Source organism: Ranitomeya variabilis, chromosome 5, assembly GCF_051348905.1.
Source record: "Ranitomeya variabilis isolate aRanVar5 chromosome 5, aRanVar5.hap1, whole genome shotgun sequence".
In the NCBI taxonomy this organism is placed as follows: Eukaryota; Metazoa; Chordata; class Amphibia; order Anura; family Dendrobatidae; genus Ranitomeya; species Ranitomeya variabilis.
In genome coordinates, this window is record NC_135236.1 from 84,111,335 (window position 1) to 84,138,968 (window position 27,634).

Here is a 27,634-nt window from a genome sequence, read left to right on the forward strand (position 1 = left end):
TGCTGATCTAATTAGATTTTATGGTAGATACAGTTAGATAGCATTTTTCAGCAGTCAGCCAGGAATGTTACTTCCTTTTACTGATGATACAACCCTCTTGAGAACCAAAATGTAGATTGTGTCCTTAATTTCGGGTCAGGTTTTATTCGTAGTACTCACTGAAGGACAGAGTCCCGTCCTTGGGTTATAACACCAGTGAATAATGTGCTTCTTCTAGTGTCCACCTCCAACCACTGTGTTCTGCCATCATCCTCGGCACACCAGGCACCATCAAAGAAGTCATCTTCATTACTGCCAGCCTAAAGGTAGGATAAAAGATGGGACTCACATCTTGCTAGAGAACAGGTCCACACATCATACTGTGTAGAATTGAGAGGTGGCTCCATCTATTCATTTGTAGAGGAAAAATTGAAAATTGCTGAGCAATTTATGTAACTCCTATACAAATCTGAGAAGAGAGCTATGCGGCCACTGTCCATTGATAGCAGCTCGCGACAAAGTCCCCATTCTCAAGAAAGATGCAAGCCTTGTGGAAGTCCCAAAAATGTTGGAGATAGGAGTAACTCTAATTCTTGTACATACTTGCGTGTTAAGACGACCTCTTTGAGCGTGCAACCCATGGCGCAACATAGAGGATGAAAGCATCTGATCGTCTTCTATCCGATGGGACTCCAGACCAATGGGGGGGCACTCTGCATTAAGAACACATTTTAGGAATTACGAAACTTGGTCAGCTTGGATTATTTTAGATTTTATAAGATAAAACTGCACAATAAATTTGTACTTACTTCTCCTCTCCTTAGGAGGTTCTTCCACCTCTTCTGAGTCCCATGTTTCTGGGGGCTTCTTCTTGTCTACAATGAAAAAATAGATTATATGAAGTTACATATTAAAATCTAAAAATCTAAATTACATTCTGTTAGTATGGCAAAGTTGGCTGACCTGAGAAAAGTCTAAAATTTACCAGAGAGGCACATCTCCATGATTTGGTTAGACCAGAGTAGAAAAAGTATGAGACATCCTTTCTAAACAGTCCCTTCCATGGTGCCCAAATCCTGAAGCATCCAAAGCTTCAAACACCACGTGGCTATACCATTACTATCCAGTTTACGCCCTAATTTTCCCCATAAATCTATATCTTTTTCTTTATGTTCTATCTAATTGATGACTTCCATCACTCACTGCATTGAGTATCTCTTCTATTGATCCTGTCTCGCTGGTTTAGTGGCCCAACATTACATGAGGTCCATTTTTTCCCTCACCTTTACGATTTTTCTCCTCCTCCTCTCTCTCACGTTCTTCTTTGCTAGTTGTTTTCTCTGTAAACATAAAATTGTGACATATAATGTTAGCAAAAATCCAAAAAGTAAGAATACGCATATATTAAAAGGAATCTGTCAGTAGGAGCAACCCTCCTAAGCCATCTATATGGACATGTCACAGAAAGTTGAATGAAATGATAATTTGATATTTGTGATCCGATGTCTTATTCTACAGAAATCCACATTTTTTAATTATGTAAATGAGCTGTTAAGAACTATGGATTGGGCATAGATCTCCATGAGAATCTGCCTCCAGAGCTTATTGTAAATCAAAGGGGCAGCTACCAGGGTGAGACATGTAATGACTGACAGTCTGCTCTCCTGATGTACATGTCTCAGGCAGATTCTTATGGAAATCTATGTCCGATAGATCTAAACAGCTCATTTACATATTAAGATAAACGTGGATTTCTCTGGAATAAGATATTGGATCGCAGATATCAAGTCATCATTTTATTCAACTTTCTATGACCTACATGACCATATAGACAGTTTAGGAGGGTTGATCCTACTGACAGATTTCACAAAAACAGAAAAATATAGAATACTAAGTATAATATTTAGGACCATTTTATTGAATTACTAATGTAGAATTGTTAGTCAAACTCAAAAATTGTGGCGGAAAAAAGATCAATGGGAGAAAGACAGCAAAAATACCACCCTCTTATTTAGATCCCACCAATAGACTAGACTAGATTTACATGCAAGAAAGGAGGGGGCATATCACAGGAACGGAGAGGCGCAGGAACAAACTAAAACTATACAAGATTCAAAAGAACAGCAGCATTTACACCAGGTGAAAAAAAGACTACGTATTTATGGTAAGAGGCAGGTCCTTAGCTATAGCTAAAAAAGAGGGGTTTCTTTTGTGGAAAACCATATAAAATATAACTTTTAAAGATTTGATTTAATTTTCTTTTGTGATGCGGATCCTTTTTTCTTATGCATCTACCACCGGTGGTCTACAATTACTAGATCCGCGCATACCTAATGAGAGCAGCCACACAACTTATTGCCCGGTAAGGCTTTTCCTTTTCTCTTTTTCTATTTGTATTCATACACATATATGTACATTAAAGAATTACTTGAGTATGTCTCTTCCGTCCACTCTCCCTCATTCGTGTCCGGTGGTGGTTTGAGGTAAATGGTATAATCATCTGCACGGATAAAAGAAAATGACATGTATTTTGGAGGAGTTGACAAATCGGATGACTCCTTTAGTGAGTATATGGCAATCCCATAGCAGTCTGAGCATGTCTAGTAGACATGGAACATTTTGGACTCTTTAATCAAGTCAACGATGGGAAACCTTATTGATTAATGTCACCCTTTGTAGTCCCTGCCTATTATGTGTCTCATGGGATAATGATATAGAATACACTAATAGGGTATTTATTATCATGGGAACCCATGTATTCCTTCAAGAATTACACTGCTACCATCTTAGTCGTAAAAAAAAGAGAGTAAACCAAGAAAAATAAAGGATGAGAACCGAAGAGCATCTGTATAGATGACAATTGTCCTGTATTTGCAGGTGTCAACAAGTCTGAAGACTCATTCACTCCGAGATATTCCCATAGCCATGAAACACCAACTGTCCTCTTTAATCAAGTCTACGATGAGAAACCTCATTTTACTGTCCAATTTCTTCTACCTTTGTAACAGATCTTCTCTAAAGTCCTAAAAATTCAACGATGTCCTAAACATGCTCAACAATCTTGCAAGAGTGCCAGTACCAGTCACGTATTTTGAGCTCTTGGCTCTTTCATTGGAGGCATTTCTATAGAATCTGGATCAGACTACACAGGGTTTGTAGTATGGGTGCGTATAGCTGCTGCAAACTCAAAACAGCGGTAGATTTTTCATGAAGACTATTTGCAAAATGTCTTTATTTTTCTAATTTAGATGCAGTGGTGGAAAGAAGGTTTACGTAGATATAAGGCTCTTGTTTTACAAAATAATACTATATTACTAAATTTCGAATAATACTCACAGTCATCGTAATTAAATCCTGGTTTTGGGTCTGGGTATTCAGGAAGTGGTGGAGGAGTTACAACTACTGGCTTCTCTAAGGAGACAAAATTACAGATTAAAATAATTCAACTCGAAAATTGAACTGGAAAATTCTCTGACAAACTGTGGTTTCGAAACTAGCATAGTCAGGAGCTACAAAAAATAGTCTCTACTAGTGTTGAAAGAGTGTGCTCGCCACTCGAGTGAGCATTGGGGTGCTCAAGGATGCATCGAGTAGTGCGAGTCCTTGAGCACCATGCTCGAGTCCCCGTCCCGCATGTTTTGTGGCTGTTGAAGAGGAAAAGATGGAGCCAAATTCGAAATGATCACAGCAACAATTTTCAAATACAATTTGAACTTTAAAAGGTTATTCCCAAAATCACAAGTTATACCCTATTCAAAGGATAGGGGGTATAAATTGCTGATTGTTGGGTGTCCGACTGCAGGGACCTTCAGCAATCTCAAGAAAAGGGCTCTGTAAATTCATTGTCAATGGGGTTGACCGAAATAGTGGAGTACTTGGCTTCCTCCAGCAGTCCTATAGAAAATAAATATAGCAGTGGCCAACCATGTTCACCTCCGCTAGATTTAAAATGGGTCTCTACAGAGCTCCGATCTCGGAATTCCGGAACCCTGACTTCGGGATCGCCGAGAGTTCCAATGGTCGGACGCCCATGATCAACAAGTTGTTCCATAAAAATAGGGGATAACTTGCGATTTTGGGAAAACTCCTTTACCATGGTTGTCCACTTCGATAATGTCTTTTTGTTAGAAGGGTCCTTGATAATGAGGGTGATCCACTGCTGGACTCTCAACAACGTGCTGTAATCTATGTTGGAACCTACCAGCAAGTATCAAAAACTCCTGCGACACCACAGTAGGAGATATAAAGTATTGACTTCATAGGATTCACTAGTAGGATATTTTTTTTTCTCTAGATAATCCATATAGAAATTAAAGAGAACCTGTCTCCTCCAGTAATACTATTTACCTGCAGATTACCACTATATCATCAGGTAAATAGTATTTCTCTGCAGTGTGTGTAGCGAGTGTGTGCACCGAGGGGAATGTCAATCAATGTGCCGGTGAGTGACTACAGCACTCTTACTGTATAGTGACCGGTGAACTGCTCCCTGCAGGCCTCGATGACTGGAAGCGAGCAGCTGCAGGGAGGATATAACTTCATTTTCTCCATGTATCCACTTCTCCAGTAAACCTGACAGACATGATTTATACACTTTACATCTGCAGATTACCCCTAGATCTGCAGGTAGAGAGCTTTTCGGGAGATGACAGGTTCCCATTGATTTAAGAATGTTGTTTGGAATAAGGAGGAGGCTAATAGAACAACTGTAATGTAAGTCTATAAAAATAGCATCAGTTCCACATTATAATAAAAGTTACATTGTTTTTCATGAATCTAGGCCAAGCTTGGCTTTCATTGCATACCAAGGGTGGAGAGATATCAAGTGAATTCCTCAAAATATCTCAAAAGTCCAAAATAACTTAGCCGGAATTTGCCTTGGACAAGTAACAGGAATTCTATGTTATCTGTAACATGGTATTCGAGACTGCAGTTTTGACTCCCCCGCAAAATCTTCAAGTCTCAGTCAAGTATAAGGTCAAATTACCTCAGTAAGCTTTGATCATTGAGAAACATAGATTCACTAATCTAGCTGAAAAATCTTAAAGGGGTTGTCCGGTTTTATGCAGACATCTGAATCCTCACAGCTCGTGCACCACAATCTGTGAAGATTCTCCTGCGTTGGCCGAAAGAGGAGACAGTCATGTGACTGCATGTATGTGCTTTACATTCTTCCGGCCACATTCCGACTAGACATTTGCAACCTCACTCAACACGAGACAAATGAGCAAGACTGCGCACATCAAGTCAGAATGTGGCCGTAAGTATGAAATTAGCATACCTACAGTCACGTGAATATGCGCTTGTGTCGCCGACACTGGAGAATCCTGGAAGCCGACACTGGAGAATCCTGACAGCTGACACTGGAGAATCCTGGCAGCCGATACTGGAGAATCCTGATAGCCGACACTGGAGAATACTGACAGACGACACTGGAGAATCCTGACAGCTGACACTGGAGAATCCTGACAGCCGACACTGGAGAATCCTGACAGCTGACACTGGAGAATCCTCGCAGCCGACACTGGAGAATCCTGACAGCAGACACTGGAGAATCCTGACAGCCGACACTGGAGAATCCTGATAGCCGACACTGGAGAATCCTGACAGCCGACACTGGAGAATCCTGACAGCCGACACTGGAGAATCCTGACAGCCGACACTGGAGAATCCTGACAGCCGACACTGGAGAATCCTGACAGCCGACACTGGAGAATCCTGACAGCCGACACTGGAGAATCCTGACAGCCGACACTGGAGAATCCTGACAGCCGACACTGGAGAATCCTGACAGCTGACACTGGAGAATCCTGACAGACGACACTGGAGAATACTGACAGACGACACTGGAGAATGTTTATAGCCGACACTGGAGAATCCTGACAGCCGACACTGGAGAATCCTGACAGCTGACACTGGAGAATCCTGACAGCCGACACTGGAGAATCCTGACAGCAGACACTGGAGAATCCTGACAGCCGACACTGGAGAATCCTGATAGCCGACACTGGAGAATCCTGACAGCCGACACTGGAGAATCCTGACAGCCGACACTGGAGAATCCTGACAGCCGACACTGGAGAATCCTGACAGCCGACACTGGAGAATCCTGACAGCTGACACTGGAGAATCCTGACAGACGACACTGGAGAATACTGACAGACGACACTGGAGAATGTTTATAGCCGACACTGGAGAATCCTGACAGCCGACACTGGAGAATCCTGACAGCTGACACTGGAGAATCCTGACAGCCGACACTGGAGAATCCTGACAGCTGACACTGGAGAATCCTGACAGCCGACACTGGAGAATCCTGACAGCTGACACTGGAGAATCCTGACAGCCGACACTGGAGAATCCTGACAGCCGACACTGGAGAATACTGACAGACGACACTGGAGAATACTGACAGACAACACTGGAGAATCTTTATAGCCAACACTGGAGAATCCTGACAGCTGACACTGGAGAATCCTGACAGCTGACACTGGAGAATCCTGACAGCCAATACTGGAGAATCCTGACAGCTGACACTGGAGAATCCTGACAGCCGACACTGGAGAATCCTGACAGCCGACACTGGAGAATCCTGACAGCCGACACTGGAGAATCCTGACAGCTGACACTGGAGAATCCTGACAGCCGACACTGGAGAATACTGACAGACGACACTGGAGAATACTGACAGACGACACTGGAGAATACTGACAGACGACACTGGAGAATACTGACAGACGACACTGGAGAATCTTTATAGCCGACACTGGAGAATCCTGACAGCCGACACTGGAGAATCCTGACAGCTGACACTGGAGAATCCTGACAGCCAATACTGGAGAATCCTGACAGCTGACACTGGAGAATCCTGACAGCTGACACTAGAGAATACTGGCAGCCGACAATGGAGAATCCTGGCAGCCGACACTGGAGAATCCTGACAGCCGACACTGGAGAATCCTGACAGCCGACACTAGAGATTCCTGACAGGCAACACTGGAGAATCCTGACAGCTGACACTGGAGAATACTGACAGACGACACTGGAGAATCTTTATAGCCAACACTGGAGAATCCTGACAGCCGACACTGGAGAATCCTGACAGCTGACACTGGAGAATCCTGACAGCCGACACTGGAGAATCCTGACAGCCGACACTGGAGAATCCTGACAGCCGACACTGGAGAATCCTGACAGCCGACACTGGAGAATCCTGACAGCCGACACTGGAGAATCCTGACAGCCGACACTGGAGAATCCTGACAGCCGACACTGGAGAATCCTGACAGCCGACACTGGAGAATCCTGACAGCCGACACTGGAGAATACTGACAGACGACACTGGAGAATACTGACAGACGACACTGGAGAATCTTTATAGCCAACACTGGAGAATCCTGACAGCCGACACTGGAGAATCCTGACAGCTGACACTGGAGAATCCTGACAGCCAATACTGGAGAATCCTGACAGCTGACACTGGAGAATCCTGACAGCCGACACTGGAGAATCCTGACAGCCGACACTGGAGAATCCTGACAGCTGACACTGGAGAATCCTGACAGCCGACACTGGAGAATCCTGACAGCCGACACTGGAGAATCCTGACAGCAGACACTGGAGAATACTGACAGACGACACTGGAGAATCTTTATAGCCAACACTGGAGAATCCTGACAGCCGACACTGGAGAATCCTGACAGCTGACACTGGAGAATCCTGACAGCCAATACTGGAGAATCCTGACAGCTGACACTGGAGAATCCTGACAGCTGACACTAGAGAATACTGGCAGCCGACAATGGAGAATCCTGACAGCCGACACTGGAGAATCATGACAGCTGACACTAGAGAATCCTGACAGCCGACACTGGAGAATCCTGACAGCCGACACTGGAGAATCCTGACAGCTGACACTGGAGAATCCTGACAGCCGACACTGGAGAATCCTGACAGCCGACACTGGAGAATCCTGACAGCCGACACTGGAGAATCCTGACAGCCGACACTGGAGAATCCTGACAGCCGACACTGGAGAATCCTGACAGCCGACACTGGAGAATCCTGACAGCCGACACTGGAGAATCCTGACAGCCGACACTGGAGAATCATGACAGCTGACACTAGAGAATCCTGACAGCCGACACTGGAGAATCCTGACAGCCGACACTGGAGAATCCTGACAGCCGACACTGGAGAATCCTGACAGCCGACACTGGAGAATCCTGACAGCCGACACTGGAGAATCCTGACAGCCGACACTGGAGAATCATGACAGCTGACACTAGAGAATCCTGACAGCCGACACTGGAGAATCCTGACAGCCGACACTGGAGAATCCTGACAGCTGACACTGGAGAATCCTGACAGCCGACACTGGAGAATCCTGACAGCCGACACTGGAGAATCCTGACAGCCGACACTGGAGAATCCTGACAGCCGACACTGGAGAATCCTGACAGCCGACACTGGAGAATCCTGACAGCCGACACTGGAGTAGCTCGGTGTCTGTCAGACACAGGTATGTGTCAGACTGAACACAGGTCAGAGCCAGAGAGAGAAAAGCCAATGCTGCACCCATGATTTCACAATAGAGGAATTAAAAAAAAAAGTTTCTCCACCTTCTCCTTTCCGACAGTTCGTGAGAATTGGATGGTATACAGATGTCATCCGAGTGCTGTCCAATTTTTTCATGGACCCATAGACTTGCATTGCTGATTTTGATCAAACCTTCGGCTCAATATCGGACATGTCTCTGTGATCCATAACCGATGTAATGAGTGACAGAGAAAGGATAACCTCTAGATAGACAGATCGGCCTTGTGCTGTGTTCATGATGAACAGAAGAGGATCCGGAATCTTAATTAGAATGTCAGTCAGTAGTTAAGGCGAGAAATGATGAGCCCGTGGTCGGGACAGATGTGATAAAATGCTTCGGTAAAAGCAAATGGATTGAATACAAGGAAAAAACTGATCTACGATGAAATGCTAGATGCACGTCACGCTATATGGTGGCCTGTCACAATTCTGCCTAGTCCACAGTTCTGTCTTTCTGTGCATTGGAAATCATTTTACTCATTATAAGCTGTGGGATATTTTGGCGCCAGGGATGGAATATTCCGGTCATAAGTGAAGCTCATCTGTTACTAAGATTAGATCTCCATTTGTCTGGCATAACTGGGGATACTCATCTAAACGTTTCACAACATCCTTCAAATGCTTTACCTAGATCTAAAAGAAGCCAGCTTGTCCCTGTTCCTCTCGGCATCCCTACTTATAAAATTCCTGCATTCACTGAAGCTATTAGTAAGCCTGTGGCCCTTGTTTTCTTTTTTCACTAAATACAAGGACATTGCTTCCCTAGATGGGTGAATTAAATAAAAAAACAGGGCTCTTTAATTTCGGAAAAATGGGTTGTTCCTGTTATCAGAGGTCAACTCTAATTACTTAGGTTATGTGTACACCGCGTCTTTTTCAGGTAGACTGTGCCCAGAATCCACCTGAAAAACTGCAGCAAAAGTGCCCCATATACGGTAATGAACTTAATGCACAGCAACGTCAAAACGAGCTTGCTGTGCACATGTTCTGTCTCATGTCAGTTTTTTTCCCACTTCAGGATTCGGAAACCCTAAAGCGTTAAAAGTAGTAATAAGTTCACTCGTTCGGCAGCAACCTGCTCTCTATAATTAACAGTATAGATTGAAATTTGCCGAAGGCAGAGACACCACAAGAACCATGGCACAGCCGCCTCACCTGAGCAAGAAAAAAAAAATAGCCACCGACATTTTCCTGAAGCAGCTTCGCCTGGGAAAACTTAGCGGCTGCGCCAGCATCTAAGTAACGCCGTGTGCATATAGCCTTAAAGGGGTATTCCCATCTACAGGATCCTATCCCAATATGTAGTAGGTGTAATAATATTAATATTAGCTAATACCTCCAATTAGAAATGTAGCATAGTTTTTCTGATTCGCTATGTCTCTCCTCACGTGCAGGCATTGCAGGACCTTAGGCATCCATGGTTACGACACTAGAAACTAGCTAACTGTCACTATATCAGTGGTTGTATCCATGGACACCTAAGGTCCGGCAATGTCTGTGCAGGGGGAAAGTGACATAGCGACTCAGAAGAACTATACTACATTTCCAATTGGAGGTGTTTGCTAATATTAATATTATTACTCCTGCTACATATTGAGATATGATCTTGGAGATGGGAATACCTCTTTAAGAGAAGCTAAAATGAGCTTATATTAAATTCAGAATTTTGTGTTACAAGTATTTTTTTTCATGTCATGATTCAATTCAAAAACCAGATTGGTAATCTTATAATGTTCACACTGGCAACTGGGACTATTTTAGATTGATGATTCCTGTCCCTTTAGAAAATGTTCCTTATTATCAGAGGTAGAGTTACAATGACAGGTAACCCCTCTGTACACAGCTGATAACACAGGATCCACCATTCACAATAGGAGAAGTCACAGCTCACCTCCTCCCCCTCCCTGCACAATGACCTTAGCACACACTCATTAGATGCTTCAATACAAAAGATAGGGTCAGAGTCTGAACAGATTGTGATTTGGAAAATAAAATTGATGGAACTTAAAAAAAAAATACATTTCAACAGTAGGCCATTTTATGATGATAGTTTCCTTTTAAATAGGATGAAATTGCAATACCGGCCCAGTCCAAAGAGAAGTAGGGTGCTGTTTTTGGAAAAAAAAAATCCACAGTTTTTCTCATTTTGCTTTTGTAGCAATTGAATACAAAAACTCCAGGGGTCCAGCAGGTAATAATAATAACAGTAACAACATTTATTTTTTGATGAAGGACCACGTAGGTCTGAAATCTGTTGCCTGGAGCGCAGTGGATATTTCTTTTCTGCCTTTTAAATTTTGGTGCTGTTGTGTTCAACCATTTTTGTGCCTTTTATACCATTCGTATGACAAAGTGGATTTCCTAAGAAAAGACCGGAATCACTTCTCATACAATATTAAAGGGGTTAACCAGGACTATATTCATTTTTTACTAGGGGCCTAAGAACTAACAGACATGTAGGTGCTAACTAACTACCTGTCTGTTCAGCCCAGCACATATTTCTGCCGGCACAGAGCGGTCACATACTGGTCCTGCCAGCGGGTTATGCGGTTTCCACTGACATCATGTCGACAGAGCAGGGACTTCGTGAGTGCCAATGTCATGCTGATTGACAGCTGGCTCCCTGTTGCCTCACTGCAGGGAGCCGCCTGTCAATCAGCATGACGTCAGCAGTCATGCCTCGTCGACAGAGCAGGTCAGAAGAAGAAAAGTTTCTCTATTTATGTGGAGCAGCTGAATCGCCGGCAGGAGCGGTCGGTGACCACCCTATGCCAGGGCCGGGTAGAATAGGCAGGTAGTTGCCTCTGTTAGCAGCTACCTGCCTTTTAGTTCTTTGGCTTATAGTAAAAAAATAATATAGTCCTGGACAAGCCCTATAATGTGGCTGAATATCTACGTATAGTTTACAGATACAACAGAGCTACATTTATAGTTTAATCCTTAGATTTCACCCTTTTTGATAAGAATCTAAATCATGGATAAAGCAACAGATTTTGTCTTTTTACAACATCATTTAATAATTCTTACTGGGTGCAGGTTTCTCTTGGATCACAGGGCGCTCTGGACGCTGAGGAACTTTCGGAGGCTTCACATTACGCCTGTTGAATCCGTCTATATAGGAAAAAATAATAATTTATTGTGAAGGAAGCTAAACAAATATTTAAAAAAAACAGAGGAAATTCGGAGAAAAATATGTAGAAACGAACAGAGAAAATATATAGAAATGTATATAGAAATGAATTATATTAGGGGCATGTAAGAAAAGCATAATAAAGCTGAGAGTGAGGAATGGCTATAACAGATACAGAACAAACACAAAAGGTCAAATAAGTGGTGACCATACAGTCATCATAGTCCTCCCTCTCCAGGCGCTCATTGTAGTCTTCAGTTGGGGGCTCCACGGCCACACCTGATGGGAACAAAAAACACAGAATGGCCAAATATGAATATTAATTTGTCAGATTTATGTAACTTTGTCCGTTTCTATAAGTTACAGAGTCCAATTCATTATCGCATTTACTCCTTTTTTTGGCTACTTTTTGGGGGGTTTCACCTCTTTTTCATCTGGATCTTTTTCTACTTCAATAAAGTCTCTTTTGTCCTTTGTTTTGCTTTTGCTTTTTTACTTTTACGGTCATCATTGTTGGTGGGATTGAGGTTTCTGAATCATCAATTGCGACCATTTAAAAAGTAGTGTAAAACTTGCACAGATATACTCCAGTTTTCCTCCACGGAATTATTATTTTTTTATTTTTCTGCGGCTGGAATTTTTGAACAATTTTTGTGACATTTTAAAAGAACAAATGACTTTTTAAGCTAACATTTTGCGAAAAAGGTTAAATACAAAAATAAAGAGCATTTTTTATTTGCCGAAAAAATGTACAAACCGTTTCAAAGAATTTGGCACAACAAAAAAATCAATGAATACGTAAAGATAGAAAAGTGACTTAAAAAAAGAAAGTAGATGATGAATGAGAGCCTTGATGTCCAGAACTGAACACCATTTAGGATTTGTACACAAAACAATTAAAAAAAGGCAAAAAACTCTACGTGATACACAGGCAGTAAATCACACATAGGAGTAAGACGACAGTTTCTTGCATACGAGTGCTATCCCTGCTTTTCACGTATGTCTAGTACCCTACAATACAATAGTAAATAGGGCTATTCACATGTCCGTGATTTTTTGGGAACCAAGTAGTCCATGCAAAAAACGTGGATACATGTTCGATATTGATCCAAGGGTCGGATCAAAATTGGCAATGCAAGTCTAAGGGGCAGAGAAAAAAATCGGAATGCACTCGGATGCCATCCAAGTGTGGTCCAATTTTCACAGATTGTTAGATAGGAGAAAGAGGAGAAACTTTTTTTTTCACATATAGGAAAAATTGATGAAACTCGAACCAAATTCTTATGAAAGTTTAACCAAAATCACTGAGGAAACTCATTTTTTCTCGTACATGAAAAAAACTGATGTGTGAATGAGGCCTTGTCCTACTCTTGGATACTCAATTTCAGGGTTCCTTGTAACTGAGATGAGACATTTTCAGTTTTACTTCCAGCGATGCTGCTTCTGTAGAAATAAAGGAACTTAGCGGAAATCTTTCAGGTCCCTTTTCTGTAACATACTACTAGTATCCTGAAATAATGCTTGGGCAGCCTTTTCAGGATATGAAACTTTCATTGCTGTACGTTGCCGCGCTGTGTTGGACATGTGCACGGCCACATAGAATAACAATTGTCCGAGTGTGATCTGACAAATCGTCGGATTGCACTAGTATTATAAATGGCAAATCTGTGTTCTGTCTTAGAAGCTTCTAGTTACGCCTCAGTGTACCGCATCCATTGTTTGGTTATTTAAAATTTTCTTTAATTATTTTTTTTTTCTTAATAAGATCATAAAAACTCAATGTAAATGAACAAGAACAGCAAGAAAATTAACTAGACAGATCAACTAGTGATGAGCGAGCGTGCTTGGATGAGGTGTCATCTGAGCATGCTCAGGTGCGGCTGCATGTCTCACAGCTTTTCGACAGCTGCAATAGATGCAGGGATTGCCTAACAAACAGGGTATCCCCTCATATGTTGCAACAGTTGAACATCCGCGAGACATGCAGCCGCCAGGACTCGAACATATTATTCGAGCACGCCGAAGACACTCGGCTAGCACCTGAGCATGCTGAGAGACCACTGGAGCGGCGGGTGTTTGGACTCGTAAGTACCACGTCATATTTTACTTTATAACATTCCCTATGCTGTGGTTAGTGCTAAAAAGTGGTGAGAACCCCTCACACTCTTCCTCAATCCACCCATCAAGAATCTAAACCGGTAAAGACAAGTCTAGAACAACCGTAAGCACAAGACCTTTATAATTATCATCATCTTAATATCACATATTTAACACGCACCTTCTGACCATTTGTCTTCTCCAGTCTGTAGTTTTGTGCCAGTCACCGGTGGTCTCCTGTACATTTCCTTCTCCTCAGGGGGCTGCCTGTTCCTTTCCTTCTCCTCAGGGGGCTGCCTGTTCCTTTCCTTCTCCTCAGGGGGCTGTCTGTACCTTTCCTTCTCAGGGGGCTGTCTGTACCTTTCCTGTTCAGTAACATCAGGTGTTTTGTACTTGTCTCCTGGTTCTTTGTATTGTTCCTCATCATAGTCCTCTGGGACGTGCGTTCTGTAGCCGTCTTCCTCTCCTTCTATGATGTAGGGTCTTCTGTATTTTTCCTCATTATAATCCTCAGTGACTTGAGGTCTCCTATAGCCATATTTCTCTTGTTCATGAGTTTGTGGTTGTCTATCTCTTTCTTCCTCCACTGTAATTGGTGTTCTATAAGTGTCCTCTCCTTCAGGCAAATGGGGTCTCGTGTATGTCTCTTCTTTTTTTATTTTCTTGTCCCTGTGCCCTTCTTCCTCTACCTCTGGATGTCGGTCTTGTTTCTTAACTGGTGCCTTCTTTGTAGGTTTGGGTGGCTTGGGTTTTTTAGTTGGTTTTGGCTTTTTTTCTTTTGGCTCTTTTGGTTTCTTAGTTGGTTTTGGAGATTTTTCCTTTTTAGGTGCCTTCTCTTTTGGCTTTTTGGTGGGTTTGAGAGGTTTCTCTTTTTTCTCTTTGTTTGATTTTTCTTTTACTGCTGTTTCTGTTGTATAAAGAATATAGTCAAAATCTATATGATAGATAGATAGATAGATAAAAATTGAACAGCACCCTACCACAGTTTGTTAGCGGGTGCCCAGGCCTCCTCAGCAATTCATCCAATACTTGCCAAAAATGAAGAAGGGAAAAAGGAGGCAGCACTCCAAGAAGTTTAAAAAAAAAATATAAGGTGGATTTTAATAGATCCACCTGGTGTGGGGACGTTTCGGCTCACATGAGCCTTTCTCAAGCTCATGCCCAGGCTCGACAAAAGGCTCATATTAGCTGAAACGTCGCCACACCTTGTGGGTCTATTAAAATCCACCTTATATTTTTTGGAAACGTCTTGGAGTGCTGCCTCCTTTTTCCCTTCTAGATAGATAGATAATAGACAGTAGATAGATAGATAGATAGATAGATAGATAGATAGATAGATAGATAGATAGATGTGCATCTCACAAAATTAGAAATTAGAATATCATTAAAAAGTTAATTTATTTCAGTTCTTCAATACAAAAAGTGAAACTGATATATAGCGTCATTACAAACAGAGTGATCTATTTCAAGTGTTTATTTCTGTTAATGTTGATGATTATGGCTTTACAGTCTAGTGTGAAGTTTCCACAATCAGTGATGGTTTCCGGAGCCATGTCATCTGCTGGTGTAGGTCCACTGTGTTTTATCAAGACCAAAGTCAGCGCAGCTGTTTGCCAGGAAATGTTAGAGCACTTCATGCTTCCCTCTGCTGACAATTTTTTTGGAGATGGTAATGTGATTCTCCAGCAGGACTTGGCACCTGTCCACACTGCCAAAAGTACCAATACTTGGTTTAAAAACAACAGTATCACTGTGCTTGATTGGCAGCAAACTCGCCTGATCTTAACCCTATAGAGGATCTCTGGGGTATTGTCAAGAGGAAAATGAGAGTCACCAGACCCAACAATGCAGACGAGCTGAAGGCTGCTATCAAAGCATCCTGGGCTTCCATAGCACCTCAGTAGTGCCACAGGCTGATCACCTCCATGCCACGTCACATTGATGTAGTAATTGATGCAAAAGGAGCCCCGACCAAGTATTGAGTGCATTTACTGAACACATTTCAGTAGGCCAACATTTCAGATTTTAAAATCATCATTCAAGCTGGTGTTATAAAGTATTCTAATATACTGAGATAATGACTTTTGGGTTTTCATTGGCTGTAAGCCATAATCATCAACATTAACAGAAATAAACACGAAATAGATTGCTCTGTTTGTAATGGCTCTATATAATATATGAGTTTCACTTTTTGTATTGAAGAACTGAAATAAATTAACATTTTGATGATATTCTAATTTTGTGAGATGTACCTGTAGATAGATAGATACAGGGCCAGCAGCTGCCTAGGGTCCCCGCTGCTCCAGGGGCCCCTAGCCAGTGGGGTGTCGCTAATAGCGGCACACCATGCAGCTGCTATGGGGCCCTCGATGCCAGCGGAGCAGCAGCGGATGACAGGAAGCCTAAGCATGTTCCCGCTACTAAAGTGAAATGAATATTCACGCTTCCCCACGCCCCCATGGGCGTGGAGAGGAGTGAATTCATTTCACTATAATAGCAGGCAGCTTTGCCGCATGCTGCAGCTAACACTGCCCGCTATCAGGGTCTGCAGACCAGGGCCCCCGCTCCCTCTCCCTCAGGGGCCCCCAGCCCACGTGGCCGCTATGGGGCTGTAAGCCATGGGGACTAGGGTTGAGCGACCTTTATTTTTTTAGGGTCGAGTCGGGTTTTGCGAAACCCGACTGTCTTAAAAGTCGAGTTGAGTGAAATCAGCCGACCACCGTGAAAAGTCGGGGATCGGCCGAAGCACGAAACCCAATGAAGAAATTTTTTTTTTTTTTTTTTTTTAATTCTCTCTCTCTCTCTCTCTCTCTCTGTGGAAGCGAGGAAGAGAGGTGAGTATTGTGATTTTTTATATATATATCCTGCCCTCTGCCTTTGACACAGTGGACCATTCCCTATTATTACAGGCCCTCTCATCCCTTGGCATCACAGACTTGGCCCTATCCTGGATCTCGTCATATCTAACTGACCGGACATTCAGCGTCTCCCACTCACACACCACCTCCTCACCTCGCCCCCTATCTGTCGGAGTCAGTCCTAGGGCCCCTGCTCTTCTCCATTTACACCTTTGGCCTGGGACAGCTCATAGAATCTCACGGTTTTCAGTATCATCTCTATGCTGATGACACACAGATCTACATCTCTGGACCAGATATCACCTCCCTACTAACCAGAATCCCTCAATGTCTGTCCACTATTTCATCCTTCTTCTCCGCTAGATTTCTAAAACTTAACATGGACTAAACAGAATTCATCATCTTTCCCCCATCTCACGCGACCCCCCCAACGAACCTAACCATTACAGTAAACGGCTGCCCACTCTCCCCAGTCCCACAAGCTCGCTGCCTCGGGGTAATCCTTGACACTGATCTCTCCTTCAAACCACATATCCAAGCCCTTTCCACTTCCTGCCGCCTTCAACTCAAAAATATTTCACGGATCCGTACATTCCTAAACCAAGAATCTGCAAAAACCCTAGTCCATGCCCTCATCATCTCCCGCCTCGACTACTGTAACCTCCTGCTCTGTGGCCTCCCCTCTAACACTCTCGCACCCCTCCAATCTATTCTAAACTCTGCTGCCCGACTAATCCACCTGTCCCCCCGCTATTCCCCAGCCTGTCCCCTCTGTCAATCCCTTCACTGGCTCCCCATTACCCAGAGACTCCAGTATAAAACCCTAACCATGGCATACAAAGCCATCCACAACCTGTCTCCTCCATACATCTGTGACCTTGTCTCCCGGTACTTTCCTACACGCAACCTCCGATCCTCACAAGATCTCCTTTTCTACTCCCCTCTTATCTCCTCTTCCCACAATCGCATACAAGATTTCTCTCGCGCATCACCCATACTCTGGAACTCTCTACCCCAACACATCAGACTCTCGCCTACCATGGAAACCTTCAAAAAGAACCTGAAGACCCACCTCTTCCAACAAGCCTACAACCTGCAGTAACCAAACCACTGCATGACAGCTCTATTCTCACCTACTGTATCCTCACCCATCCCTCGTAGATTGTGAGCCCTCGCGGGAAGGGTCTTCTCTCCTCCTGTACCAGTTGTGACTTGTATTGTTCAAGATTATTTTAGCTGTTTTTATTATGTATACCCCTCCTCACATGTAAAGCGCCATGGAATAAATGGCGATATAATAAATAATAATAATAATAATCTACTATATAATTGTCTAAGGGTCACTTCCGTCTTTCTGTCCTTCTGTCTGTCACGGATATTCATTGGTCGCGGCCTCTGTCTGTCATGGAATCCAAGTCGCTGATTGGTCGTGGCAAAACGCCCACGACCAATCAGCGACGCGCACAGTCCAGAAGAAAATGGCCGCTCCTTACTCTACGCACTCACTGCCTGGCACCCGCATACGCTGTCCAGTCACTGCTCACACAGGGTTAATGCCGGCGGTAACGGACCGCGTTATGCCGCGGGTAACGCACTCCGTAACCGCTGCTATTAACCCTGTGTGTCCCTAATTTTTTACTATTGACGCTGCCTATGCGGCATCAATAGTAAAAAAATGTAATGTTAAAAATAATAAAAAAACAAAAAACCTGCTATACTCACCCTCCGTAGTCCGCCGAGCCGCTCGCACCGGCCGCCATCTTCCGTTCCCGGCGATGTATTGCGAAATTACCCAGAAGAATTAGCGGTCTCGCGAGACCGCTAAGTCTTCTGGGTAATTTCGCAATGCTGCATCCTGGGAAAGGAAGATGGCGGCCGGCGCGAGCGGCTCGGCGGAGCTTCGGCGGATCCCAAGCGTCGGTAACCGCTTCCTGGATCCAGGCGCCAACGGAAGCTGAGTATATAACTATTTTTTATTTTAATTCTTTTTTTTTTTTTAACAGGGATATCATGCCCACATTGCTATGTACGTGGGCTGGGCAATATACTATGTGGGCTGCGCAATATACTAAGTGAGCTGTGCAATATACTATGGGCTGCGCAATATACTACGTGGGCTGCGCAATATACTAAGTGAGCTGCGCAATATACTACGGGCTGCGCAATATCCTACGTGGGCTGCGCACTATCCTACGTGGGCTGCGCAATATCCTACGTGGGCTGCGCAATATACTCCGTGACTGCGCAATGTACAACGTGGGCTGCGCAATGTACAACGTGGGCTGCGCAATGTACAACGTGGGCTGCGCAATGTACAACGTGGGCTACGCAATGTACAAAGTGGGCTGCGCAATGTACAACGTGGGCTGCGCAATGTACAACGTGGGCTGCGCAATGTACAACGTGGGCTGCGCAATGTACAACGTGGGCTGCGCAATGTACAACGTGGGCTGCACAATGTACTGCATTGGCTGCGCAATGTACTGCGTTGGCTGCGCAATGTACTGCGTTGGCTGCGCAATGTACTGCGTTGGCTGCGCAATGTACTGCGTTGGCTGCGCAATGTACTTCGTTGGCTGCGCAATGTACTGCGTGGGCTGCGCAATGTACTGCTTGGGCTGCGCAATATACTACATGGGCTGTGCTATACACTACGCATACATATTCTAGAATACCCGATGCGTTAGAATCGGGCCACCATCTAGTTATATATATATATATATCTCAGTGAGTCTGAGGCAGCATTATTCCCTATGGGGGGCAGCATTATACCATATGGGGGAGCTACATTATACCCCGTGAGGGGGCAGCACTATACCCTATGAGGGGGGCAGTATTATTCCCTATGGGGCAGCATTATACCCTAAGAGGTGGGCAGCATTATTCCCAATGAGAGGGACAGCATTATACCCTATGTGGGGGCAGCATTATTCCCTATGGGGGAAGCATTATACCCTATGAAGGGGGCAGCATTATTCCCTATGAGGGGGCAGCATTATTCCATATGGGGGCAGCATTATACCCTATGAGGGGGCAGCATTATTCCCTATGGGGGAGATACATTATCTCCTATGGGAGACAACATTATACCCTATGGGGGAGCTGCATTGTACCCTATGAGGGGGGCAGCATTATACCCTATGAGGGGGCAGCATTATTCCCTATGAGGGGGCAGCATTATTCCCTATGAGGGGGGCAGAATTATTCCCTATGAGGGGGAAGTATTATACCCTATGAGGGTGGCAGCATTATTCCCTATGAGGGGTGCAGCATTATTCCCTATGGGGGAGCTACATTATACCCTATGAGGGGGCAGCATTATTCCCTATGGGGGAGATACATTATCTCCTATGGGGGCAGCATTATACCCTGTGGGGGAGCTGCATTGTACCCTATGAGGGAGGCAGCATTATTCCCTATGGGGGAGCTACATTTTACCCTATGGGGGGCAGCAGTATTCATTATGGGGGAGCTACATTATACCCTATGGGGGGAGCTGCATTATACCCTATAGGGAGCTGCATTATACCCTATGGGGAGCTACATTATACCCTATGAGGGGGCTGCATTATACCCTATGAGGGAGGGCTGCATTATACCCTATGAGGGGAGCTGCATTGTACTCTATGAGGGGGCAGCATTATTCCCTATGGGGGAGCTACATTATACCCTATGGGGGCAGCAGTATTCATTATGGGGGAGCTACATTATACCCTATGAGGGAGGCAGCATTATTCCCTATGGGGGAGCTGCAATGTACCCTATAAGGGGGCAGCATTATTCCCTGTGGGGGAAGCTGCATTATACCCTATGGGGGGAGCTGCATTATACCCTATGAGGGAGGGCTGCATTATACCCTATGGGAGGAGCAGAATTATACCCTATGAGGGGGGCAGCATTATACTCTAAGAGGGGACAGCATGATACTCTAAGGGGGCTACATTATACTATATGAAGGGGGCTGCATTATACTCTGAGGGGGCTACATTATACTCTATGAGGCTAGTTGCATTATATTCTATGGGGGTACACTACATTCTATGGGGGGGCTGCATTATATTCTATGAGGGGGCTATATTATACTATATGAGGGGGCTACTTTATATACTATGAGGGGGCTGCATTGTACCCTATGAGGGGGCTACTTTATATTCTATGAGGGGGATACTTTATATTCTATGAGGGGGGCTACCCAAACCCCTCCTACATAATTAAGACGTGTACTACCTTATATTATACCCTGATATTAGCGTGTTTTACCGCACAATTGGTGGTCTTGTATTTATTTCTATGTAGCTACATAGTGGGCCCCAAGAATGATTTTCTCTGGTGGGACCAAGGTGCTCCAGTCTGACACTGGATAGATAGATATATAATAGATAGATAGATAGATAGATAGATAGATAGATAGATAGATAGATAGATAGAAAATGAGCAGTGATGAGCGAGTATGACTATGACTGCTCGGAGATTTAGTTTTCCTTGCCTCAGCTGGATGATTTAGGGCTGCTAACCAGCCTGAGTACATGTGGGGGTTGCCTGGTTGCTAGGGAATCCCCACATGTAATCAAGCAAGCTAGCAGCCGCAAATCATCCAGCTGAGGCAAGGAAAACTAAATCTCCGAGAAGTCATAAATACTCAGAGACCACCCAAGCATGCTATAGAAAACCCGAGTAACGAGTACACTCGCTCATCACTAATAATGAGATGAATACTGTATACAATCGAGCCTCATGGATCTTTATGGAATAGGGCTGCCAACTATCCAAGAAACTGGTAGCTTCTGACATGTATACCTTTTAGGGCTCTCACACACGAGCGTATAACACAGCCGAATGCTATCCGATGTTTTATTGGATCGCACTCAGCCCAAAGCTATGAGAAAACAGTCACAGCATGCTGCGAGTGCATCCGATAATTGAGCCATGTGCACCCATACAAGTCTATGGGTGCGTGAAAAACATCGGACTGCACTCCAATGTCATCCGAGTGCAGTCCATCATCAGCGGACAGAGACAATGGATGAGATGGAGAAATTAAGTTCTAAATCTTCTGTGCTCTCTCATGCGAGAGAATAAGATCACACTAAGATGACACTCGGCTCACGCTCTGATAGAGTTTGAGCCGAGGGTCATTACTATAATGAACCCGAATCTCTCGCATGAGATAGCATATGGCCATCTGACCGCAGCCTTAAAGTCCAGAAAAAAAATGTAGGTAGGTTGTCCGGAAAACAATGTAAATTAACATAGTTATTATTAAGGTTGAAGGAAGACTTTAAGTCCATCTAGTTCACCCCATAGCCTAACCTAACATGCCCTAACATGTTGACAACCCCACTATGGAAGTCTTGCTACGGTCCCATGTAAAACAGAGCTGTAATTCAGTCATGAGTACAGTACTACAACATTCTGGATATTAGAGAAAAAAGTAGAAATTTTATCAGGAAAAGCCATTCGTCATTAGTTGATAAGAGCATCAGCTCTGTGTTACGGGATCTAACCCCCCTGTCTGATATTGGTCGGCCCACCAATGTTTTACAATGAATGAGAATCCGATCACATTAATAGCTCCCATGTGTCGGAGATTTTATGATCCCAGATCTGTACGCTGTCATGTGGATAATTGTTAGCAGGTTGAGTCACATCTTCAGGAAGAGAAAGTAACTGTCTAGGAATGTTTTTGTGATTTCCATGATGGCTCATCTTTTTCTAATTTTTCCATTTTGGTCTTACCGGGACTTCTACATAGTAAGAAATCGGTCAATGTACACCAAGATTACTCCAAGATGACTCCAACCTCACCTTTAGGGGCTTTTGGCTTTTTCCCTATGTGAGTCTCTTCTTCTTCCTCATACTCTCCACCTCTAGTGATTACTACACCACCCTCTTCGTCCTCCCTCCTGGGTTCTGCTTTATCATCATCATCTTCCTCAGGAACCAACTCCTTGAGGAATCCATCCAGGAATTCTTCAATTTCATCATCAGTGAGAACTGACTGTGCCCGGACTAAAGAAGGCAGCAGTGTCAGGAGCAGGGACACAATCACCAGGGAGGTTCCACTTCTCCACATCACTTCCTTACAGAGGGCAACAAAGAAAGAAGCAGGACGCCTGTAAAGAAAATATAATTAGCAGTGTTCATTTTATTGTCGTTTTTTTATTGATTTTCAACAGTAAGAAAAAGTAAACAGCAAAACCATATCCCCACCCCTTTAAGCCCATCAATTCTTATCTTTAATAGTTGACGGGGACTGATGATGAACCAGGTCACCTTAAACTAGTGGGCTGGACTAGCTGCTAAGATGTCTTCCATACATAGCTAAGCACACACAGACATGAGGGATTCCTGTTCCCTTATCTGTAGACAGAAGCAGCAGCATTGAGGACATTATACAGCAGTACTGAGCAGTGTAACTGTGAATCCAGCTCTTTGCAAGATAAAATGCTTATTAAAAAGAATCAGTACCAGATGTCTCTCACTGCTTTTTTCTCACACTCTTCTCTGCTATTACCCCCCTCCCCCCATATCCTTTCCATTCACTTTGATAGGCAGCTGTAATCTGTTCTCTCAGTAATCTGGAAGCTCTTTTTGTCTTGATACAAATTTTATCTGATGAAGAGTTCTGAAATCAGTGGAAGTAGAAGTGGCTCATAAGTGGAAAAGAGCATAAGTTAAGTTGTATTACAAACTTTCTTTAATTCACGTGTACTATTGATTTACACAAAGTTTGTTTGGCACAACGTTTGGAGTACCAATACAGGTATAGGGGCAGACTCCTAAACAGATATTGATGACATGTACTAAGGTTATACCTTTATGGATGGGGCACATAATGATGCGAGGGGAGAGTTCAAAACGGGTGCGATGGGAAAGTGGAGTAGTTATCCTTATAAACGAATCAGCTTCAGATTTCATATATCATATGCCTTTATACCGAGTTCCAAATTATTATGCAAATTGGATTTAAGTGTCATAAAGTTGTAATTTTTTTTGTTTTTCAATAAACTCATGGATGGTATTGTAGCTCAGGGCTCTTTAGATCATTGAAATCAATCTCAAACACCTGTGATAATTAGCATTTAAGAGGTTAAACTGATTGTAACAGACTTGGGCGCCAGCTGTGTAATACAGCCTGCCTCCCTGCTGTGTGGAGCAGGCTCATCTCCTGAGCCCGCTCAATACGAGCAGTATGCACACGGCGGCAATCCATGTATGGCAACTATCGCAAATTGTAAGCTGGGTAGAGATGTCTACCCAGGCGTGTTCCCCGTGACACTTTCCTGGGTTCACCAGGTGCTGGCATCGGCCGCACCAACGTTTTCAAATTGTTTTCTTGGAGATGGGTGTGACCGAATTACTATTCATAAAACACCATGTTTTCTTTCCAGCATGCCATGCCCAATTCTGACCCCCTGAATGTTCCTCTGGAGGCTAAGCATCAGGGAAGGATGAAGAATGTTTTCAGAGCCCTGCTTTGCGGAAGACCCTGTGTTGCCCGGGAGTATCGCCAACACTTTGGGGAGTCTAGGAGGTCTCACCTATTTTTTGGGACCCTGCCAGACTTTACAGGAGAGTTGGCAGTAATGTATTTCATGTAACACCCTACTGCTTATGTACAGCATTGTGCCGGAGTTCTGCTCTTGAGGCTATAATACTTTACAAATGTAACTGCATTGCATACTGTAAACCCATTAACCTAATTACTATGAATATAAATCGCTATGGAAAACCAGAGCGGAGAAAAAAACACATAATAATGCACACAACACAGATAAATCCTAAATACTAACACCATGTAAAGACATTATACCACTTCGGGATGTAAAGCACAGCACCATATGGTCAGCATAACAAGGGGAGTTACAATTTACTCATATTCCAAGGTGTCATATGGTTTTCATAGGGAGGAGGACTATGAACTGCAACCCACAAAAGAAGAAGTCATTTCTGGAAATTGTGCCAGAAAACATAAGCATAAAATAGTTCAGTTCTTAGAGCATAAATTCACATTACATAGTGAAAGAATACAGCTGCAGACTGCAGAAAACTCTGTGCTATGTGTTGTCTGAGCAAAATAGCTAATTACAGCTCTGACATCCGTCTCTTACAGGGAATTTGTCAGTAGGATGGTCCCTCCTAAGCGTCTATATGTACATGTAGGTCATTGGAAGCTGAATAAAATGATACCTTGATATCCGCGATCGGATGTCTTATTCCAGAGAAATGCACGTTTTTCTTAATATGTAAATGAGCTGTTAAGATCTATGGGCCGGACATAGATCTCCCCGAGAATATGCCTCCAGAACTTATTGTAAATGAAGAAGGTGTTACCAGTGTGAGACATGTAGCTCAGGAGAGCAGACTGTCAGTCATTATATGTCTCACACTGGTAACTGCCACATTTATTTACAATAAGCGCTTTATTCTCAGGGAGATCTATGTCCAGCCCATAGATCTTATCAGTTCATTTACATATTTTTAAAAAATATGGATTTCTCTGGACTAAGACATCGAATTGCAGCTATAAAGGTATCATTCTATTCATCTTTCTATGACCTACATGCCCATATAGATTAAATTAAAATTTTATGCTAAATTTATTTTTTTAAGTTTTTTTTTTCTATTGTATTATTTTCACATTACTATCTGTAATAATTAAAAAAAAAATCTTACAATTTTCACACTGGCCACTAGGCTTAATAATAATAGACTGCTATTTCCTGTTGAGCACGTGGACAGTGACAGCAATAGACTAACTCAATCCCTGTTTCTTTGTACAGAACTGTTATCTGAGCATGCTCTAAGCTGGGAAAAGGTCATTTCATAGGGAGGTGGTGGAGGAAAGTGATTACATTACCTATTCTGAATGGTGGATCCTGTGTTATCTCTGGTATACTGATGCGTTACCTTTTTTTGTAATCCTGTCTAAGAAGATAATGAGACTGCTGAAAAGTCTTCGGTACAGAAGAGGAAGTGTGAGTATAATATAAGGCCTAATATACTATACTATAAATATAAGAGAGATGGTCATTGCAACCACTTTCTACTGTGGGAGATATTGTAGACCAGCGTCCTGCATGGGGGGTTTACTCTGTTATCTAAGTTTCCTTAGTAATGCTCCATTCCTAAGATGAGTTTTTGGTGAGTTTTTTATGCTGTGTATTTTTGAAAAAATGCAAGTAACCCATTTTACTTAATAGGTGTAAAAATTATGCAGAATATCTACAACATTAAAAACTCAACAAATGGTCATGAAACGGGTGCCTTAGAATTTGGGTTTTCTAAATCACACCTTTAGGTTTATTTGGAATTAATCTAAATTTTGTATAGGTTCCTTATCTTCCGTTGTTCCTTAGTTTACATATTACTATAGAAATTATCTGAATATACAATCCTACAATAAACCACAAGATAATATGTAGGTTGGGAGTTAGTAGGAGGCTTAATAATTATAATACGTTGAATGATTTTATCAGCTCTATAAAAGAAGGACATTCAAAGAGCAAAGAAGGACAGAGGGATTGGGACAGAACTTTGAAGTTATGGGCACATCATACATGGACATAAACATAGCACCTTAGTAGGTTGGTTACCTGTTCCCTGAATGCTCCACCTACCTCAATGGAGGAGCCGATAATCCCTCAAGATGTGAAATAGCAGAAGTCCTAGGTCAGGTACCAGCAGTGATGAGGAAGATTCTTATGTCCCTCTCCACTAGGTTCTTATGTCCCTCTTCTAGGTTCTGTGGCCACCAGAGACTAATGATGAAGGCTGCAGAGATTGTCCAGAACCTTCGGAGTTCAGAGGAAACACATCATTGTGAAATCTGCTCTTGGTATTTATAAAACGCAGGTCCAGAGATTGTTCTTTTTAATCCAAATTCTTTATGCCGTTATCCCAACTCCTCTGACCCTCTCAGTCTGTACCTGACATCTGCTGGAAGGAAATTGAATCCAGCCCCTCTCTACCCTGCCTCCCTTCTAAAAATCCTTAACCCTCCCAGCACCACAAATCAAAGCTCCTACAAGACAAGTAGGGAAAATAAAAAGGATGAAAGTGGAATGGACAGGAAGGAGAGGCTGAGAAGTCAGGGAAGAGCTTATGGTTATAGGGATGGTCTACTGAGATTAACAATAATAGATAAATTAGCTTCACAGTAGTGTATTTTTTTAGAAATATATACTATATGTACAAAAGTATTGGGAAACACATCTTAATCATTGAATTCAGGTTTACCATTCATTCCCATTATCATAACATCGTCCCCTCGCTATGTCGTCTACCTTCACAGACATTCGCGATAAAAGTGGTGGTAAAGATCTCACTGATACCAACGCGGTGTTGTAATAGGACCTACCGGTGTAACAAGTTAGATCATTACATTTCTTCTCTCCTAAATATTACCCCATCACCTGTGAGAAGTGGGAGGAACTGCAACAACCCTGTGGAGACCCCGTAAAGTTTCAGAGCGGGGTCATCGAGTGCTCAGGAGCAGAGGTCAGAAAAGTCACCAACACTCTGCTGACTCCATAACTGCAAAGTCCAAACCTCCTCTGAAATTAAAATTAGTACAAAATCTGTGCTCCCCACCGGGAGCTTCATGTCATGGGTTTCCACAGCTAAGCAGCTACATGCAAGTCTCACATCACTAAGCACAATGTTAAGCCTTGAATGGAGTGATATAAAACCGCCACCACTGTACTCCAGAGCAGTGGAAATGTGTTCCGTGTGGTGATGGATCACACTTCTATATCTGGCATCTGATGGATGAGATTGGGTTTGGTGACTGAAAGGAGAATGTTACCTGCCTGACAATATTGTGCCTAAGTACCAGGGTGGGAGTATCAATTATAAGATTCTTGGCATTTTTCCTAAGATGTCGTTTTAGGAGGCTGGGGCAGGGCTTCACAGGAAAATGGGGAGGATTATTGAAGTGGCATCCTGATACGTTTCTACCTGATTGGTTAGT

The 27,634-nt window shown here is 43.3% G+C and overlaps 1 protein-coding gene across 2 annotated transcripts in view; it reads right to left on the reverse strand.

Annotated features, from left to right (window-relative positions):
• The window catches only part of AEBP1 (AE binding protein 1), a 49,206-nt gene extending 22,603 nt beyond the window's left edge, over positions 1-26,603 (reverse strand). The window contains exons 1-12 of one of the 2 annotated variants that reach the window (XM_077262785.1): positions 26,283-26,561; positions 22,468-22,775; positions 14,165-14,711; positions 13,986-14,107; positions 11,921-11,986; positions 11,605-11,688; positions 3,316-3,390; positions 2,408-2,479; positions 1,263-1,319; positions 789-854; positions 583-692; positions 160-299 (exon numbers count right to left, since the gene is read on the reverse strand). In XM_077262785.1, the coding sequence (XP_077118900.1) occupies positions 160-299; positions 583-692; positions 789-854; positions 1,263-1,319; positions 2,408-2,479; positions 3,316-3,390; positions 11,605-11,688; positions 11,921-11,986; positions 13,986-14,107; positions 14,165-14,711; positions 22,468-22,735 (1,607 nt within the window). In that variant the 5' untranslated portion in view covers positions 22,736-22,775; positions 26,283-26,561. Of the gene's footprint in view, positions 1-159; positions 300-582; positions 693-788; positions 855-1,262; positions 1,320-2,407; positions 2,480-3,315; positions 3,391-11,604; positions 11,689-11,920; positions 11,987-13,985; positions 14,712-22,467; positions 22,776-26,282 lie in introns of both variants that reach the window. The other variant, XM_077262783.1, reaches the window with a different exon arrangement.
• Positions 26,604-27,634: the final 1,031 nt, after the last annotated feature.